The sequence below is a fragment of the Rhinichthys klamathensis genome, unplaced genomic scaffold (genome assembly GCF_029890125.1).
Source record: "Rhinichthys klamathensis goyatoka isolate OS25496 unplaced genomic scaffold, OSU_Roscu_1.1 h1tg000046l_1, whole genome shotgun sequence".
In the NCBI taxonomy this organism is placed as follows: Eukaryota; Metazoa; Chordata; class Actinopteri; order Cypriniformes; family Leuciscidae; genus Rhinichthys; species Rhinichthys klamathensis.
In genome coordinates this window covers 2888472-2907617 of record NW_026606593.1, presented here as the reverse complement: position 1 = coordinate 2907617, position 19146 = coordinate 2888472, and the positions used below count along the sequence as shown (strand labels likewise).

The window sequence follows — 19146 nt, the reverse complement described above, 5'->3', positions numbered from 1 at the left end:
AATATTATATTATATGATGGGCTGTCCTGTCGGGGTTTATATATAAAAACCTTAGAATGATTCATACATTACAGAAACTTTCCAGAAGCCGAGTATGACTTGAAACTGATCTTGACACGCTGAATTTCACCACAATATGGCCATCTTATCAAACCAGCTGATTGATGAGCGTGGGGAGGACAGAAATGCAAGTTTGGATTTTATATGGACGATTATGAACTCCAAGAATCTGTATAGTCGACCTGGTCATTATCTAGTGTTCTGTTGAAACTTGACAAACGGAAATCAAACCCTAGGCTAAAACAGTTACACAACTACTTAAAGAAAGTGCATGAAGATCAAATTAAGTAACAATTTACTTATTTTCTATTACCTTTTTGTCATAATTCGATTTTTATTTCAGAAAATAAAGATTTATTATTTCAGTCAAACCTGGTATCATCCTGGTATCACATAAAATCATCTTAACTCAGTTTTTTACTTTACATTCTGTGGCACGTACACATTTAAAAGATTTGGGTGTTGTAACTCTGAACATTTATATGAATTTTATACTGTGAAAAAATAAATCATGGGCAAAGGTTTGTGAACATTAATCAGAATTTTCCACGAATAGGGTGCAAATTGGGATCCTGTTACTTTTTGTATAGCAGTAAGGTCTGAAATCATGTTCTGTGGAATGGGAAATTATATTTTATATAAATTGTTAACTTGAAATTACCACACGAGTACCTTTAATCCCACTGAATATCTCAACAGCCCCCTTGAAATTGTGATTTAAAAAAGAATTATAATTATTCTATAGTATAAATAATATATACAGTTTGACATCTTGAGGTTTTTCTGAAGGTTTAGCACTTCATCTGATAAATCTTTGTTGAAAAGGAAACTTTACGCCTGTTTTTGTGCCCTTTTCATGGAAAATCCTCACCCCTCATGCAGTGTTGAACCTGTGTGTGTGATATTGAAAAAGCCAGTTTACTGATGTTAATACTTCAATAAAAAATGGCATTCAACAAAGACTGCAGCTTTCTTTCTTTTGTGAAATAGATATACAAGTTTGCTTGTATAATACCATATATGATCTAAGCATATTTACTACTCATATATGTTGATTGGTCATGAAAATCTTTAATAATTGATCACAAATAAATTTATTATAAGAGGACTATCTCTAAGAAATGCTGTTGGAAATTGTTAGCTCTCTCTCTCTCTCTCTCTCTCTCTCTCTCTCTCTCTCTCTCTATATATATATATATATATATATATATATATATATATATAAGTCAACATTTGAAGTGGATCAAAATAGTTCATCAACGTTGTCCTAAGACAAGAACGGGTATTGTTCAAAATTTATGTATAACTTTCTTTATGAAAGGTTTTGATCCACTTCAAATGTTGAGTACTGTATATATTTGATGCAGAGTACAAATGCAAACACTGCAGTTATTTGTGCATTAAAGGTGCATTCAGTAGTTTTGGTGTTAAAAGTTTTACTCAATAAGGAATAAATGGTTTCTATGATGAGATGAATCCAAGACAACATATTAGATCTTACTACTCCCTCTAGTGTCATTTATTGGAATACTAACACAGAAAATATAGCCTTCTGTGGCCTATATATAAATGGAAACATGTGTGAAAGACATGTAACAAATCAGAATTATTCACAGAATATACTCTTTTAAAGATTATATTATCAAAATATGTCAAATTAAAATTAATAGGCTAATTAGTGTGTACTCTATAAAAAATAATTGCATCGAATATACATATAGTCCTCCTCTTATAATACATTTATTTGTGATAAATTATTTAAATGTATCATGACCAATCAACAAAAATATGAGTAGTATATATTCTTAGATTAACTTTTTTTTTTTTTTTTTAAGGAAGGGTACGTGATTTGTTCCAGAAATATTTTTTGTTATGCTCTCTTCACATCCTCATAGCAATCACTAACTTAAGTGGTCTAGACCGAAATGTATTTATAGCTTATATTTATCGTCTGGGGAAGGCATATGACCATAAGCTTTTGTTTGCTCCCTGTTTTGAAGGAGGCATGGCTTTGGAGACGCTCTGAAGGGAGGGTGGGATCTCATGCTTTCAAAGCTAGCTCGCTATTGCTAGCCTCCCGAAACTTCCAGACGAAGGACCAAGAATGTGCATCATCAGGTGTGTTTTGCTTTTTTGTTTTTAATTCATTTATGAAGCCACTACAAACTTAATCGTTATATATTAAATTGTCATATTACAATGCTATCATGTTTTGTGCAGGCTATTAGCTTATTTTGTTTGAAATAAAACAGCCTGACAATCAATTTCACTGCTAAATGTGGTTTTCCGCCATGTTTCTCACTGACACACACCTAAGCTCAAAGAAAATCCAGAGTTTCCTAGTCCTAATTAAGTCTTTCCCCGCCATTGATGGAATTTTCCATGGAATTTTCCTGCTTTCCTTGTTTTTACTGTTATATGGTAGGGGGCGCTGTTATCGCTGTTATCTTCTGAATCTCTAGATCAGAAAGCAGGCACAAAAAAAAAAAGAGAGCAGAAACAAGCGATAAAAGCATTGCTTATGCACATTGTAGCATGATTTTATCAGATTTTTGTTCAAAATGTTGCTTTTTTTAAATAAACGTACCCACAGTGAAGTGTTGATAAAAAAAAAATGGACGAAGCTTGAATAAAACTTCTCTTTTAAAGCAGAGGCTCTGTTTTTCTTTTGATATAGGCTATTGCGTGTTCAGATATTCATAGCCTACAATAAAATATTCTGGGGGCCATTACATTTTTGTGAAAATTCAAAAATGCTGGTGGTGGTTGGTGACTTTTTAAAAACGCTGGCGGGGAAAGAGTTAGGCCTAAGACTTTGTGATGGCGTTCATGTGCGTTTAACTCATATATGTCCGAGTGCTTCAGCAAGTGTATGACTAAACACTTTTAGGGCACAAAGTTGTTCAGTCACAATTCAGACACCATTACAAAATGGCCAACACCCTATAGCCTAGTACACTGTATAGGGGACAGGGAGGGATTTCAGACACAGCATCCGATGCATCCTCATTCCTCAGTATTAAGAACACATCTGGGTAATTTCATGCATCCTCTTTTTGATGATTGGACTTGAACGTTGTCGGTTGATGATGATGTAACAAGACTCAGACTGTTTAAGAATGCATTTTGGGAAAGGGAAACGGGCAGTATTCATTTGTTGGAGTAATGAAACTTGTGGCAAGTTTTTTGGCAAAAGAGCGTATGAGTAGCAGTAACTGTCCACTCCCATAAAGCTCCTCAGTCTGCTTTTTTTAAGCATTTGTTATTAAATTCCCATGGAGAAAATTAATGGGAAAACACATATGGAACCAAGGCTATTGAAAAAGTAGACCGTTTTCACTCTATTACATCATGGACTGGGATTGTCTGACAGGCATCCGATTGAATTCGCCCTTTGTTTGCTCCTGTCACATGATTCAGGGCTGCTCTATAGGAAGAACAACCTTTGGCACATGGTGGCTTGACACAAAAAAGTGTCTGTTCTTCTTATGGTCTAAATGCTTTAATCTGTGCGGTCTGATTTTTCTTTTAATGCCATATTTGAAAGGATCCCTTTTTTGTCTGTTGATAATAATGCTTTCTGCGCCTGCTAGGAAAAGCCATTCTAAGAAATGTTACTGATAAAGCAGCATTTGTAATGTATCAAGTAAAATTAGAAGCATATTTTCCCCATCTTTTACATATATTTTATCCTTAAATTTAAATTTAAATTTATAATGTTACAAAAAAATCAGTTTCAAATAAATGCTGTTCTTTTAAACTTCCTATTCATCAAAGAATTCAAAAGAATTTTTTTTTTTTCTTGAGCAGCAAATCAGCATATTAAAAATGATTTCTGAATGATCATGCGACTCTGAAGACTGGAGTAATGATGCCGAAAATTCAGCTTTGATCAAACGAATATATTACATTTTACAATATATTCAAATAGAAAACAGCTATTTAAAATTGTAATGATATTTCAAAATATATTTTTTTAAAAATCCAATTTTTGGAGAGACTTCTTTCATACAAAATAATTTTTTTACCAACCTCAAACCTTTGAATGTATTGTACATCGACAAAACTTCTCTGAAGGCAAACATTATCTTCCGTCACTTAACTTTATGAATAACATTTTCATCTGCAGCAGAAATGTGTACAGATAGTGAGTTATTTTAAATTTTTCCTACTGATAAAGTATGTTTACGAGCTGCTTTATTCATAAAATTGAATTCAAATATTAAAAAAAATGTATTGATTAAACCTAAACCTGAAAAGAGTACAGTAAAGAGAGGCTCGATCAAAGGCTTGGCATCTGCTATACAAATTATGATAATAAAAAATTAAAAACCTACAGTATATTGGTTAACCAGTATCTGAATATTGAGGGTTGGGGTTAGAATCTGCCCTAGTATTTTGACCATAAAAGTTTAGCAACAACCTTTATAAATGAAATAATAAAAATATTAATAAACCTCCTGACATTTTCTCACACACACAAACGGCAATGAGAATGAGCCTTTTGGACATATAAACAGTTTTAAAATAGTAGAAGATAGATGCTTCCTTACTTGGTGGATCTTTTATGTTAATAATGTCAAGGTTACTGCTTGTGCTTGCATGGCTAAGTTTGTCAGCATATACTGTCCCAGATCCTTTATACTTCCTTCCTCTCAGATCACAGCAAAATACCTCTTTGCTGGCTGTCACACACACATAGATGTATATGTATGTGAATGACAATACACTGATCGCCTCAAGATGGCTGGCGCGTCGACGTGTCTTGAGTGGTCGAATATTGCATCTACGTATACATATCTATGGTCACACATTTGTATTTCTCTGAACAATATTAAATACACACAAAAAATATTTGACACTTTTTTTAATCATTCGACAAAAGTACAGATTGGCTGAAAATGATGCACAATAATAAATACTCTATTCTTTATTTTCTTTAAACATCACATTTCAATATTTCATAGGCTCCAGCCTCCCGTGACCCTAATATAAGGATAAAAGTGGTTTGGATAAGGGATGGATGGATCTCATATTTCATCTCAAGCATGTTCTTTATTGACTTGTTTGGCTTGTTAGTAACCAACTGCACTACCTTTTGAAAAAACCTTGAAAATGGCAAGAATGTTGACGGTCAAAACCAGACATACTGTAAGTTGTTTACATACTGTGCAGTAAATATTAAAATGGTCAGTTTCTTTACTCTTTGTTTACATTATCATAACTTCTATGAAAGATTTACTCCTAGAAGAAAAAGTTCTATATAGAACCTTAAAGAGTTCTGCCAGGCGAGATAGAACTTTTTAGAGGTTCCAATCATAGGATCATTTTATGGATTCAGGTTTAATAAATACATTTAGTTTGAATTAAATTTTCAATTTGATTTAAATTTGATGAATTAAGCAGCTCGTAAACATGCTTTATTAGTTGAAAAAAATTAAATAACCCGTTAAACATTAAAGTATTATGCAATAATTTAGACATTTCTCCTTGTATAGAACCATTTTTTAAATAAATGTTTCTTTAAATGGTTCTTTCTACCCTGCTGAAAAGTCCAGTACTGCTTCTCACCAGCATAAGGTATGTTACGCATGCTGGTCTCCAGCATGGGATGCTGGTTGCTGGTTTGGTACCCAGCATGAGAAGCGATTGTGCTGGTGGACCATGCAGCATAAGGTATGTTTTGCACACTGGGACCAGCTTGCGATGCTGGTGTGCTAGTGGACCAGCATATGTTGTCTTTTGGGTGCTGATATGATTACAGCAAGACCACAACAAAACTGGTGTATGTGTTAAAAGTTGTTTAAGTCTATTTGAAGTCACCATTATGATGATTAGTGTTTCATGGTGTGGCTTTCAGTTGGACACTTGGCCCTTGACTTTGGTTGAATTAATTCTCTTTCAACAACTGTTGAAAGTGCATGCTATCACTATTGACTACAATATTTCATGCTCCTGACTGCAATGGCATACCTTTTACTATGTGCACTTTTTTGGGATCAGTGACTGACCGCTGGATTTTGACATTCGAGCTCCCAAAGGACCATTTACAGTCTTTAAAATCAGCAACTTTTCATTTTGTGCTTTCATTATCTCTTTCTTAGTAAGAGCTCTTTTCATAACCCTGGTTATTGAACAAATAACCTTTGTTTTCATATCAGTTTTTGTTTTGCAATGTACACAAGCTCTTTTTAATTTATTTGTATATAGAGTAAACAGGAGACAAATCCTTTGATCCTTTTAAACGTTTCACCAGTTTAAATTGTTACTGTTTAAATTTCAGATGACTTTAATTAATACTATAATCATAACTAAAACAATTAAACCAGTTTTTCTTGAGAATAGCATGATTATGCTGGTTCTCCAGTTAGACCAGCACTTACCTGCAGAAACCAGCCATGCATTCATGCTGGTTTATGCTGGATTTTTAAGCAGGTTATATTGAACCCCACTGAACTTTTTAGTTCTAAGAGTGCAATACTATTATGATGGATTTTCATAATTCTGGGACAAAAGTAAAACAATAAAAATCTAGACATAAAAGGCATTTGAAAAGTGGCAAAAAATATGATAAGTCACAGTTAAAAAGTTTCCAAGACAGAAAATCTGGAAAAAGGTATCTGTTAGTTTTAATGAAAATCAGCCCGTGGGACATAGATGTGCCTGTAGTTGAAGAAACACTCAAAATGGCTAACTAGCCGTGGTTAACGGGAACCTTGTGTTTTTCCCCCGCTCTCATCTGCTCTGTAAACTTCTCCAGTTTTTTCTGCACCCTCTCTGTGTATCTCATTCTGCCTTTCTCTCTCTCTTTCTCCCCCCATCTTGCTGTCCCTCTCCCCAACGTCCTTCTCTTGGTCTGTTTTTGTTTTCCAAACAAGGTTCCCTTTACAGGAAATTGTGTATTCTGGAAGCGTTCAGGAAGGCAGAGAGCAGGTTTCCTGTTGGAGCCATGGCTACAAAAAAAGAAAAAAGGAGGGAGGAAGAGAGAAAGCGGGGTGGCCGGGGGGGTTGGGTGAAAGGGGTTCGGTAATGTCCAAACTGGTGAAGAATAAGCAGGCAGTTATTTCTCTCTCCTCCCCTCGCTCTTCTACCCTCCCCTTTGCAAAAAAGTTCTGACATTTCAAGCCTCCACTCAACATCAGCACGATGACCTCCTGAACAACGTGGAACGAAAAGGATCGATAGATAGATAGATAGATAGATAGATAGATAGATAGATAGATAGATAGATAGATAGATAGATAGATAGATAGATAGATAGATAGATAGATAGATAGATAGATAGATAGATAGATAGATAGATAGATAGATAGATAGAAGTGGAAAGGACAGGAAACTGTCTCCTCTGTAAAGCTTCTTGGTGGGACTGAAGCTTGTGTCGTAACTTTTCTCCTCAGACTCGACAGAATCTCACCTCTCTCTGTTCAGGGCTGAAGGGAGGAGAGACCCTGATGATGAAGTGACGTTGGGCGTGAACCGCTCCAGAGTTCTTCGCCCACACCAGATCTTTGGTGGCTTAGTCAAGATGTGAGCGGATGATTTCTTTTGTTTGACACTGTGGACTTCCTGATTTTGGGGTTTTCTTTTCTTTTTCAAGCGCATTTCCCCCCCTTCCCATCCCATGCGTTGTGGGACCAATGGTTGATTTTAAGGTGTATTTACTCTGATCTGGATACGTTACGGAAGCCTGATGAAGAATAAGGCTGCCAAGCTGAAGTCCAAAAGGAAAGGAACTGAAAATGCGTTCGGCTGTGACTTGACTGAACATCTGCAGAATTCAGGACAAGACGGTAAATTCCTCTTTTCCGTACTCACTCCTCCTCTTGCCATTCATATAACGGCTGCCCCTTTTTTCAAAGCCCCAGCAGTCATAATAAGTTGACTTTATTAGGAACCCACACCAGAGCAGAAGCCTGGGCCTCTGCGTAAACATTAGCTACGTGTAATAAACCAACACCCATTTCGGGTGCTGGTTGGCTGAAGTGTCTGTGTTTTTGTTGCCATTGAAACAGAAGATACTTTATTCTTTTGAGTCCTTGCGGTGGACACTTTTCCTCTTGCCTGAAACCATTTAACTGGAAGCTATTTGGTCAATAATCTCCCCTTTTTGAGTGTGTTAATGGGTATAAAACAAATCTGAATGTAATCTTAACCTGTTTAGTGCTCATAAGCATTAAAAGAAAATAAAGAGCAAAGGAAATGTTCAGAGGAAGAGGAAGGGGGGGGAAAGAGGAGGAGAAAAGGGAGGACTCGATTTTAAAGATATACTGTTCACGTAAAATACCGACATTCTGTTTATGAAATATCACTACATTTCTCATCAAAGGCTGTTAAACTAAAAGCACCGGTTCCTCTTAAAGTGATCATGTATTATTGAGAATATCACTTAATTCATGTCCATAATATTTCGATATGCCATTGGACATTCATTCTTTGTTAGCTCAAAGTGGAGTTTTTGTTCCCATCCGTAACATCATTTACGGTGTGTGTTATGATTATACATTTTTAATGGATATCAACAATAACCTCTTCATGCTGATCCAGAAGCAGCTTTTCCTCTCCGTTTCCCAAGCTCTCACATTATAAGAGACAAAACACAATGCTGATCTGGAAACAGTGCGGTGCCACCCGTAGTTTGACAGATCCATGTGACTTGACCGAGTTCATCTGAAGCCTGTAACTGTGAAACAGTCTTTTGTTTAAGATCCTGTCTGCTCACATGTTTTGATCGTTGAGGAAAGAATGACCACAAATGCTCTCGAGATATTTATTGGAAACTTTATTTTAAAACTGTGCAAATTATTTGATTCCTTTTCTGTGTTGAAGTAAGATTATATTCTATTGTAATATTGTTTACATTTTTTTAACTACAGTAAGAAAACACAATTGTTAACAGTTATTACTAATACTTGCTTATCAAAAGCAATTCATTGATTTTCTTTCATTACTTAAGCATCTTAGTTTTTTCCCTCACAGCCTCCTTTGGCTAGTGATCTTTAGACATTATATGAGCACAAAATGGATTTATACTTTGTGGATAGATATAAGTGCTAACTAAGTAACATCCACCAACCCCGTTGTGTGATATCAAATAGTGTTTCCAAAGCAATGTTTTGGCAGGAGTTGAGCAGGAAAGTCAGAATCCATTTTGGATGAATTCTTATATCCACCATTCGCCTGGTTACTCCTTCATGAATTTGTAAGACAGTTTTGCAGGTTAAGCTGGTAAAGAAGCCTCGTGTTGGACACCAACACACCAGTATCCCATATGTGAACCAACCTCCAAAACACAACATGTGTTAGTGTTCTCAACAAGATATGCTTTACTTTTCACTGTCAGCATCTCCTTCAGGTGGAATTTACTAAATACACCATATGAAAGCTAAAGCAGTTCAGTTCTAAAGTTAAAACGAAAGCAATCATTTATCAATGATTGTAAAACACTGGAAAAGTATCTCTGTCTGCCAGCAGGTCAAAATGAGAGCTTCCTCTCACAGAACAATCATTCATTCATCCGTCCTGTTGGAGGTCTTCACTGCATCCCAAGCAGAATTACTGAATAGTAAATCATTTGTATTCGCAATTTTTACTTTCCTTTCTTTAAAATTCTTTAAAAAATATATATATTTTGCCTTTACTGAGGGATGTATGGAAGCTTGTTTCCACCACAGAATAAAAAATAAAAAAGGTAATACCTTTTAATCTCACAATTTTTACCCTTTTTTTTTTTTTTTTTCGCAATAGTGAGTTAATATCTCACAATTCGGACTTTATAACTCCGAGTTTAAATTTCACGATTCTCAGAAAAGGCCAGTATTGTGTCTGGAGATATAAAGAATGTCAGAATTGGGAGATATAAAGTCGCAATTGCGAGTTATAAAGTCTAAATAAGTTCGCAATTCTGACTTATAACTCGCAATTGTGAGAGAAAAAAGAGAATTGCGGAAGTTGGAATTGCGGAAAAGTTTGAATTGTGTGATATAAACTCAGAATTGCAAAAAAAAATTCAGAATTGTGAGAGAAAAAGTTGCAATTACCTTTTTAACTGTGAGTTTATATCAGAATCTGGAGAACAAATCTGAATTGCGAGTTCTAAAGTCAGAATTGTGAGAAAGTCCAAATTGTGTGATATAAACTCGCAAAAAAAGTTTCTCGCCATTCTGAGTTTTGTATCTCGCAATTCTAACTTTTTCTTCAGATTCAAGCATTGTGAGAAAAAAAGTCAGAATTGCATGATAAAAAGTCACAATTACTTTTATTTTGATATTCCGTGGCAGAAACAAGCTTCCATAGGGGAAGTGCTGTACTGTGTGTGTTGCTTTTCAGTTACCATCTCTCTGTAGTTAAAGTCTATTGATAATGGAAATCCCTTTTTCTTTTTTTTAGATAAAGTGCTGTGCTACACATTTAGGTGAAAGATTTGTGCTTCAGTTTGTAGATAAGGGTAGATTAAGCATGGGAAGTGTAGACTTCCTCAGACTCTGGATGGTTCATTGGTTCAGGGCTGCAATTGCTAATGTTGTTTCCTACCGTGAGAGGGCTATTTCATTATTTAAAGCAGAGCACTTGAATAATACCCTCAATTCTCTTCTAAATGGACCATGACCCATGCAGTGCCTGGCAATTTATTCTGTGAACAAAGTATTTCGCATTACGCTTAAAAAGTGTTAAGCCTGTTACTCTAGTATAGACCTTATGTAGCCCCGCCCCTTTTCTGTCTTCCGGTTTGTATTTCCACAGCATGAAGGCAAGATCTTACGGATTTATGAATGAGCCGCTTATTTAAAAATCTTCCCGGTCTACTGACATTTGTTATGACATCCGTCGGTTGTCCATTTACAATAAGTAAATCCACTTCACCAGGTAATTCGAGCGCGATGCCATAGAAATATACAGAGCTACTGCAAGAATGGAAGTTCAAAGTAAAAATTTGAATGCACGCTTGTTTCTCTTGCACATAATAAGATCTATACCTGTCCACATCTACCAAACAACAGATGCACTCTACTTTCTGAAATGTAGTCTGACATAAATAGAGTCTCCTCCCCATGTTATAGGCCTAAGAAAAAAAAACTTTTCTGACAATCTCCAATATCAAATTGATTTGAATAAGAACTTGAAATATATGAAAAAATTGGGTTTTTAAATAAAATGCTAAAACTATATAATCTGTGGCCTAATGTTTAGTTCATGCTCTGATATATCAGCGCTCATGTGGGCAAGATGAGCTCAAGTTTGATTTGTATACCATATCCTCCCACTTTTCCTCATCAGGTTTTCTCAAGTGTTTCTGTCCAACAACAATAAAAGGCCAATGAATGATTGAATTTTTTATAAATTATAATAAAATTAGGTTAAATTAATTCGATTGTGGCTCAGAATCAGGCTTAAAAACAAACTGAATTGAAACAAACTCAGGAAAACAGTAATATCAGATCCAAAGTTTCAAGGTCCAAAAAGGACACAAACGTTGCGTGAAAGTAATCCATGGTGGTTTCTGAATCGATGCAATCACTTTGTATGATGAACAGACCCAAATTTGATTATTCACCATCAAATCAAATCACACAACGACATCAGAAACATCAAACCTCATTGGTTCTTATGATATTGTTGGTCAACATATTGAATCTAGGCTCTGTCTTTTTGGCTAAAGGGAAGAAAATGTGATTTTGTAGTGTAAGGGGAATCGGCCCCAGCGTCCCTGCGACACTTCATAGGACAAGTGGTTTGGAAAATGGATGGATTGTAGAGGTGTAGAAACAATTTTCACCCAGAAATTGCTAGTAAATTTCACGATTAATTGCAAAGAAATGACATAACATCGAATTAAATGTGAAATTTTGAAGTAGAACGACTGAAATTGTGTTCCCTTTCGAGAGGTTCCTCCTATTGCGTAATAGCTTACGCTATGGGAAAACTCCTTTTCTCGAGAAATATTGAAGTCTTTATGTAAAACGCATTGCAGCTGCACAGCATACAGCAATGAGCGAGGCAGCTCGGTCATTGGCTGTGCTGCGGCAACTGCACGAACCTATGACGGGGCGACTCTGAACCCGCTTCCAATGAGCGTGCTTCGCGCCCACGCGCGTCAGAGCCCGCCAAGATGGGCGTGGCCAAGGGCTATATATTGGGCGCCCCGTCGTCTGAGTTCTTCAGATTTAATCTCCTCCAGCAAAGAACCTTCTCTTCGCTGGATCCTCCGGATTTGTTGGAGTCTTTTCGCCGCCGCCGTCGACAAGCCTACAGCAGGACTGCTTCGAGGACGCCGGCGCCTTCAGCCGCCTTCGATCACCTTTTCTGCTAAGCCATCCGGCGCACATCATCCTATATCCTTTCAAAAGCTTCAGTGTTCGCCCCCGCAACACTTTTCTAAAAGAGCAAATTAACAAGGCGTTGTTTCAAATGCCTTCCTGCGCCTCGTGTCGAGGCCCTCTTCAGGACGGGGATCGTCACATCATTTGTGCCCGCTGCTTGGGACCGGACCACGCAGAGGCTGCCCTTACTCGAGGCGGATGTCCCGAGTGTGACGCCCTGGGCCTCACCGAGCTGCGCGCTCGCTTCGCCGTTTTCACCGCGAAAGAGCCCACCTCTTCCGTGCTGCCATCTCCTCTGGTCGAGCCGCGCAAGAAAAAGCACCGCTCACAGAGGCCGCCGGAGCACGCGGTTTGCAGTGATGTCACGCCGGGCCAATCCCCGCGTGCTTCACCACCACCCGAAGACTCCCCGCCGCCAGTCCAGTTCACACAGGCGGACCAGCACCCCTCCAGCGGAGCGATGGGGCTCATCTCGTTTGGCGCGTCAGGGGATGACGATGACAAGGATGACAGTTTTTCCTGTGATGCTGCATCCGACGACTGGCCGGGTTCGTCGTTCGAGCCCACGCCATCGACATTAGCGGGCACGCCAGCATGGACTCGGAGATCGTCCGCATCCTGTCTAAGGCCGTGGAAGACCTCAGGCTCGATTGGTCTTCCCCGGAAGAACACGCCCGCAGCCGACTGGACGAGTGGTTCCTGCAGGGGCGCCGACAGGCCCCTCGACAAAGGCCCTCCCCCTTCTTCCCGGAAGTTCACGACGAACTCACGAAGTCGTGGAAAGCCCCTCACTCCGCTCGCCTGAAGCCTTCTTTTTCTTTGTCGCTCTCCTCTGTGGACGGCGCGAAAGAAAAAGGCTATGAGGGGACTCCGCCCCTCGAGGAGGCTGTGGCCAATCATCTGTGTCCACCCTCCAACGCTGGATGGAAAGCTAAAGCTTCTCATCCCTCGAAGCCTTGCCGGTCTACTTCAGCTCTTGCCGGTCGCGCATACGCCGCCACCGGCCAAGCTGCATCAGCGCTTCAATCTATGGCTGTCCTCCAGGTGTTTCAAGCTAAACTTCTCCGCAGTATGGACGAGTCTGGACCCGATCCTGAGGCATTCAAGGACCTGCGCAGCGCCACTGACATAGCGCTGCGAGCTACAAAAGCCACCGCCCAATCCATCGGCCGTGCTAGGGCTAATCTGACTGTCCTTGAGCGCCATCTGTGGCTGACGCTAACAGAGATGAAGGATGCAGATAAGGCGTCATTTCTCGACGCGCCTATCTCCCAAAGCGGCCTGTTTGGACCAGCTGTGAAGGAGTTCGCCGAGCGCTTCACCGAAGCCCCTAAGGACTCGCAGGCTATGCGTCACTTCCTGCCCAAGCGATCTAGCTCATCGCAGAGCCGCCAAAGGCCGCCTCAGCAGCAGCGAGCTAAGACGGCGCCTCCTGTCTCTCAGCCCAGACCTGAAACGGATTTTCGACGCCGCTCGCGCTCTGCCAACAGGAAGCAACCGCCCGAGCGATGGGGACCTCGGCCCAAGATTGTGCTGAACCCAGAGCCTCGTAAGTCCTCCTAGCTACAGGGAGGAAAAGGGAGAGCGCGTGTCTCGCAAGAGCAGGACCGTTCTCTCCAAAACGTCTAAAACATTACCCAGTCCCCTTACAGGCGGCTGGAAATGTCTATACAGCAGCCAATGTGCCAGCCACACAGCTCGCCCACCTGCAAACAAACGCCATTTTTACGGCGACACACAGAAATCACATAAAGAGCCATTTTCTGCCTGTGTCATTAAAGGGTCACGTGTCCACACCAAAGTGCGCATTCCCACATATCAAAACTGTCAACGCAGTGCCAAATGTTTTCCCAGCTCAAGCTGGACGCCCCATAAATGTAGATTGTGTGCCAACTGTCACGTATGCACCACTACACATAAGCACTGTTCCCACAGTTATGAACACTTCCCCAGTAAAAGCGGGAGGTTTTATAAGAGTAGCGCGTGTGCCCGCTGTTATGCACGCACCCCAACTCACAAACACTGTTTATATGACCAAAAACCTCCCGCCCAAGCGGGAAGTTTTATGAAAGTGGCGCGCGTGCCTACCACAGTCTATGCACCCCCACCCATAAGCACTGCCCATACAGTTTTAAACATTTCCCCATCTCACTCTGTGAGCATTACGGCGAGTGTGCCTGTAATCTCACACGCACCCCTGCACTCGGCATTCAACAAAGCTGCTCAGCGCGCGCCCGCGCCGCTGAGAGCTGTAAGCTCGGTATTAGCACAGGGCGATTCGCTGGCGGGAGCCATACGTCACTGCGACACGCCCCCAGCCAGCATTCAGCCCATATGTGTGCGAGCAAAAGCTTGGGAAAATATCCCCGACATGCCGAAATGGGTTTTGAACATAATAAAACACGGTTACTCGCTTCAATTCGCTCGCAGACCACCCGAAATGTATGGATGCAGCACTTTCCCCCCTGAGGCAGCGGGGAGTGCGAATACTAAATTATCTCGACGATTGGCTAATCCTAGCACAATCAGAGAGCCAGTTAGTGACACACAGGTCTTGGATTATCAGTCATCTAGATTGCCTGGGTCTAAGAATCAATTTTGCAAAGAGCATGCTATCCCCCAGCCAGAATATTTCTTTTCTGGGAATAGTGCTAGATCTCGTCAGAGCGCGCGCTCACTATCCGGCGCCTTGCAACATCGTTCAGAGCGGGTGCGCGCGCCCCCGTCAAGCGATTTCAAAGGATGCTCGGTCTCATGGCCTTAGCATCAGCTGTACTCCAGCTAAGATTGTTGCACATGCGTCCTCTCCAACGCTGGCTCAAAAGCCGTGTCCCCACTCACGCGTGGCGCTTGGGACACTTTTTAATCAGAGCGAATCACGGCTGCATAAAAGCCCTGACGCCCTGGAAAGCTGTCGACTGGTATCAGTCCGGCGTGAGTTTGGGCGTGAACACAAGGAGAAAAATGATCACGACAGATGCCTCCAAAATAGGCTGGGGGGCCCTTTACGAGGGGAGGCCTGTCTCCGGCTTGTGGTCAAACCCGGAGAAGCGCCTACATATAAACTGTCTGGAATTGAAAGCGGTCGCTTTGGCTCTCAGAGCCCTGCTCCCGTACCTGAAGGACGAGCACGTCCTAGTCCGAACGGACAACATGACGGTGGTCTCGCATATAAATCGTCAGGGTGGACTCAGATCGAGCTCCCTGCACTCGATGGCCAGGGAGCTCCTCCTATGGTCCCAGCGCAACCTGCGCTCGCTGAGAGCAGCGCATGTGCCAGGTGTTCTGAACCAGGGAGCGGACATGCTGTCCAGGGACAAAGTTCTCCCAGGAGAATGGTCTCTCCACCCCCTGACGATTAAGTGGTTATGGCAAACCTTTGGCAGAGCAGAGGTCGACCTCTTTGCCTCCAAGGAAAATGTGCACTGCCCTCTCTTCTTTTCAAAGAGCACAGACGCGCTCGCCCAAATCTGGCCGAGCCGCCCGCTGTATGCCTTCCCTCCGGTCGCAATGCTACCTCAGGTCATCAGTCGGATCAGGGAGGAGAAATGTGCAGTGCTCCTAGTAGCCCCACTCTGGAAGAACCAGACGTGGTTTCCAGAACTGATGCAGATGATGCAATCTGCCCCATGGCCAATTCCACTGAGGCTAGACCTCCTCAGGCAGGCCAACGGGATGATCCTCCATCCCCGCCCCGATCTGTGGGCCCTCCATGCGTGGCCCCTCAACGGGTTCCCGGGAACCTCCCCAGTGGAGTGTTGAGAACCATCACTGAGGCGCGAGCGCCCTCTACGAGGCGCTTATATGCCCAGAAATGGAAGGTGTTCAGTGACTGGTGTAAATCCAGGAACCTGAATCCTGAGACATGGGAAGTACCAAATGTGCTCGTTTTCCTACAAGAGCTGTTGGAGGCAGGCCGCACCCCCTTCACGCTCAAAGTATATGTGGCTGCCTTAGCGGCATCACACGACCCTGTAGAAGGACGCACACTAGGGAAAAACTACCTAGTTGTTCGTTTCCTGAGGGGCGCCAGGAGGATAAATCCCCCATGCCCCCCCTCGGTGCCGATCTGGGACCTGGCTACGGTCCTGGACGCACTCAAGCGTGCCCCGTTCGAACCCCTCCGAACTGTGCACCTTAAACAGCTCTCGCTCAAAACTGCTCTCTTGCTGGCTCTCGCCTCGGTCAAGAGAGTGGGCGACCTGCACGCGCTGTCATCAAGCGCTGCCTGCCTGGAGTTTGGACCTAACGACAGCAGGGTTGTCCTCAGGCCAAAACACGGGTATATTCCTAAGGTGCTCTCTACCCCTTTCAGAGCACAGGTGATATCTTTGGCCGTGCTATCGTCTCCAGCAGACGAAACCGACGCTAATTTACTCTGCCCGGTCAGGGCACTCAGAGTATATTAGGAACGTTCTGCCCTGTTCAGACAGACAGAGCAATTGTTCGTATGCTTTGGCGGCCGCACTAAAGGTCTCGCTGTTTCAAAGCAAAGAATATTGCGCTGGATAGTTGATGCTATAGCGCTGGCTTATGAAGCCAAGGGCCTTCAGTGCCCCTTGGGCATCAGAGCTCACTCTATGAGAGGCATGGCCTCCTCGTGGGCGTGGTCGAGTGGGATACCCATTCAAGATATTTGTGCGGCAGCAGGCTGGGCCTCACCGTCAACATTTATCAGGTTTTATAACCTACAGGTCCCCTCATTGCACTCTAACATACTGTCGGTCTAACTATGCATAGGCTGGGGTGTGTACATGCTGAGCATTGTCTCCTCCCTCATAGAATCCGTCTCTGACTGATGTAGAGGATTTTTCATGCATGACAGTACATAAAAATGTGCTTGTGTGTTTCTCTGGACGCCCATTTGGCCGCTCCACGTTGTCCTTTTATGAAGCCCGCCTTCGGCTGGCTCGTTGGATAATTACTTTGCTTGAAGGCTCAGGCATCTGCCTCCGGCTTAATAGAGCGAAGTCAGCACGCACGGCGTTTTACATGGCGTTCCCATAGCGTAAGCTATTACGCAATAGGAGGAACCTCTCGAAAGGGAACGACTCGGTTAACGTAACCTCGGTTCCCTGAGAGGAGGGAACAAATATTGCGTAATCTGCCGTGCTTGTGCTTGGTCAGTTTGCTTCAGTCGATTGAACCTAAAGAACTCAGACGACGGGGCGCCCAATATATAGCCCTTGGCCACGCCCATCTTGGCGGGCTCTGACGCGCGTGGGCGCGAAGCACGCTCATTGGAAGCGGGTTCAGAGTCGCCCCGTCATAGGTTCGTGCAGTTGCCGCAGCACAGCCAATGACCGAGCTGCCTTGCCCATTGCTGTATGCTGTGCAGCTGCAATGCGTTTTACATAAAGACTTCAATATTTCTCGAGAAAAGGAGTTTTCCCATAGCGTAAGCTATTACGCAATACTCGTTCCCTCCTCTCAGGGAACCGAGGTTACGTTAGTAACCGAGTCGTTTTCTTGTAAAATGTACTCAAATCTTGGTTTTACTTTGAACATGATATGATGGTGTGGAACACAATTTCTCCATTTGTGTTAAATGGTAGAAATAAGCACAGTAAAATAAAGATTATAAAATGACGTTTACTGTGATAAACTTCAGGATTAACCATGCTGTAAAATAACTGGAAAATGCTAGCCCATCATGATACTGTCTGTTTAGTGTCCTCTAAACAAACCTAAACAAAGCTTAAAGATATCATGGCTGAAGGTATGTTAGGAAGTGATGAAGTTGGGTGGGAACTTTCCAAAGGCCCTTTAGAATAAGAGGAAGTGTCATAAGTAATACCAGCTGCAAGGCCTGGGTGTGTCAGGTTTCCTCTGAAACAAACAAACCATTTTTAACTTCCTGCCCTGGCCCACCTTCTCCACAATAAGCAGCCCGACAGGATAAAGGAAGGACGGTGTAATACTGTAGTCTACATGAAACACCACCGTTTCAAAGAGAGAGAGAACAGAAATGCACATACTGTACAGATTATTTAAAAGGTCAATACACAAAGAACTCTGACTTTAGGTATGTTTCTTATATATTTTGCAATGATGTAGTTAGTTGACGAATATTACTTTATGTATGTAACCAAAATGTAATAAACATTTGGCTTACATATTGTCGGTATGTGTAGGCCTCTCTTTTATTCCTGGATACATAACAACTGAAGATTAGCCTACTTCAAAAGTATTAGCTTTAGGGTACAAGGTTTTTGGGGTTTCGGTCCATAATTTTCTATACTTTCTCATATTTACTACATATATACCCCAGACAATCTTAAATGTGTCTGTTCTAGAGTTTCTCAACAATGTCTCAAACTGTTTAAAGTCTACAATCAAAAGTCAGAGATTTCACTTGGAACTGCAATGTTGTTCCTCAAATATTTCCTAAACAACAAAAATCTGAGCTGTCTTATACATATAGCTCTATATTTCTGTATGTCGTTGATTGTTACTCTTGTAGTTGCTTGTTCTTCTCTTCTTCTGCCATTGAAGTCAATGGCAGCCCATAGAACTGTATGGTAAAAGGTTGTGAAATTTAGCAGTCTTTAAAAAGGATAGTTCACACAAAAAATTAAACTTCTGTTATCATTTACTCACCCTCAAGTTGTTATATGACCTATATATCTTGAGCTATATGTTATATGACCTATGACCAATATTCATTTGATACATTGCATAAACTGCTTTAGCGTAATGCGTCAACACTTTAACAAATTGCTTCTGAAATAATAACCTGAGGTGTGTTTCCAATTTACAATGTAACTTC

The 19146-nt window shown here is 41.6% G+C and overlaps 1 protein-coding gene across 2 annotated transcripts in view; it reads left to right on the top strand.

The window, feature by feature from the left end:
• The first annotated feature begins 1998 nt into the window (after positions 1–1998).
• Positions 1999–19146, top strand: part of arhgap31 (Rho GTPase activating protein 31) — a 40866-nt gene continuing 23718 nt past the window's right edge. The window contains exon 1 of one of the 2 annotated variants that reach the window (XM_056247387.1): positions 1999–2178. In XM_056247387.1, coding sequence (XP_056103362.1) covers positions 2025–2178 — 154 coding nt within the window. In that variant the 5' untranslated portion in view covers positions 1999–2024. Of the gene's footprint in view, positions 2179–7391; positions 7851–19146 lie in introns of those variants that run through there. The other variant, XM_056247388.1, reaches the window with a different exon arrangement.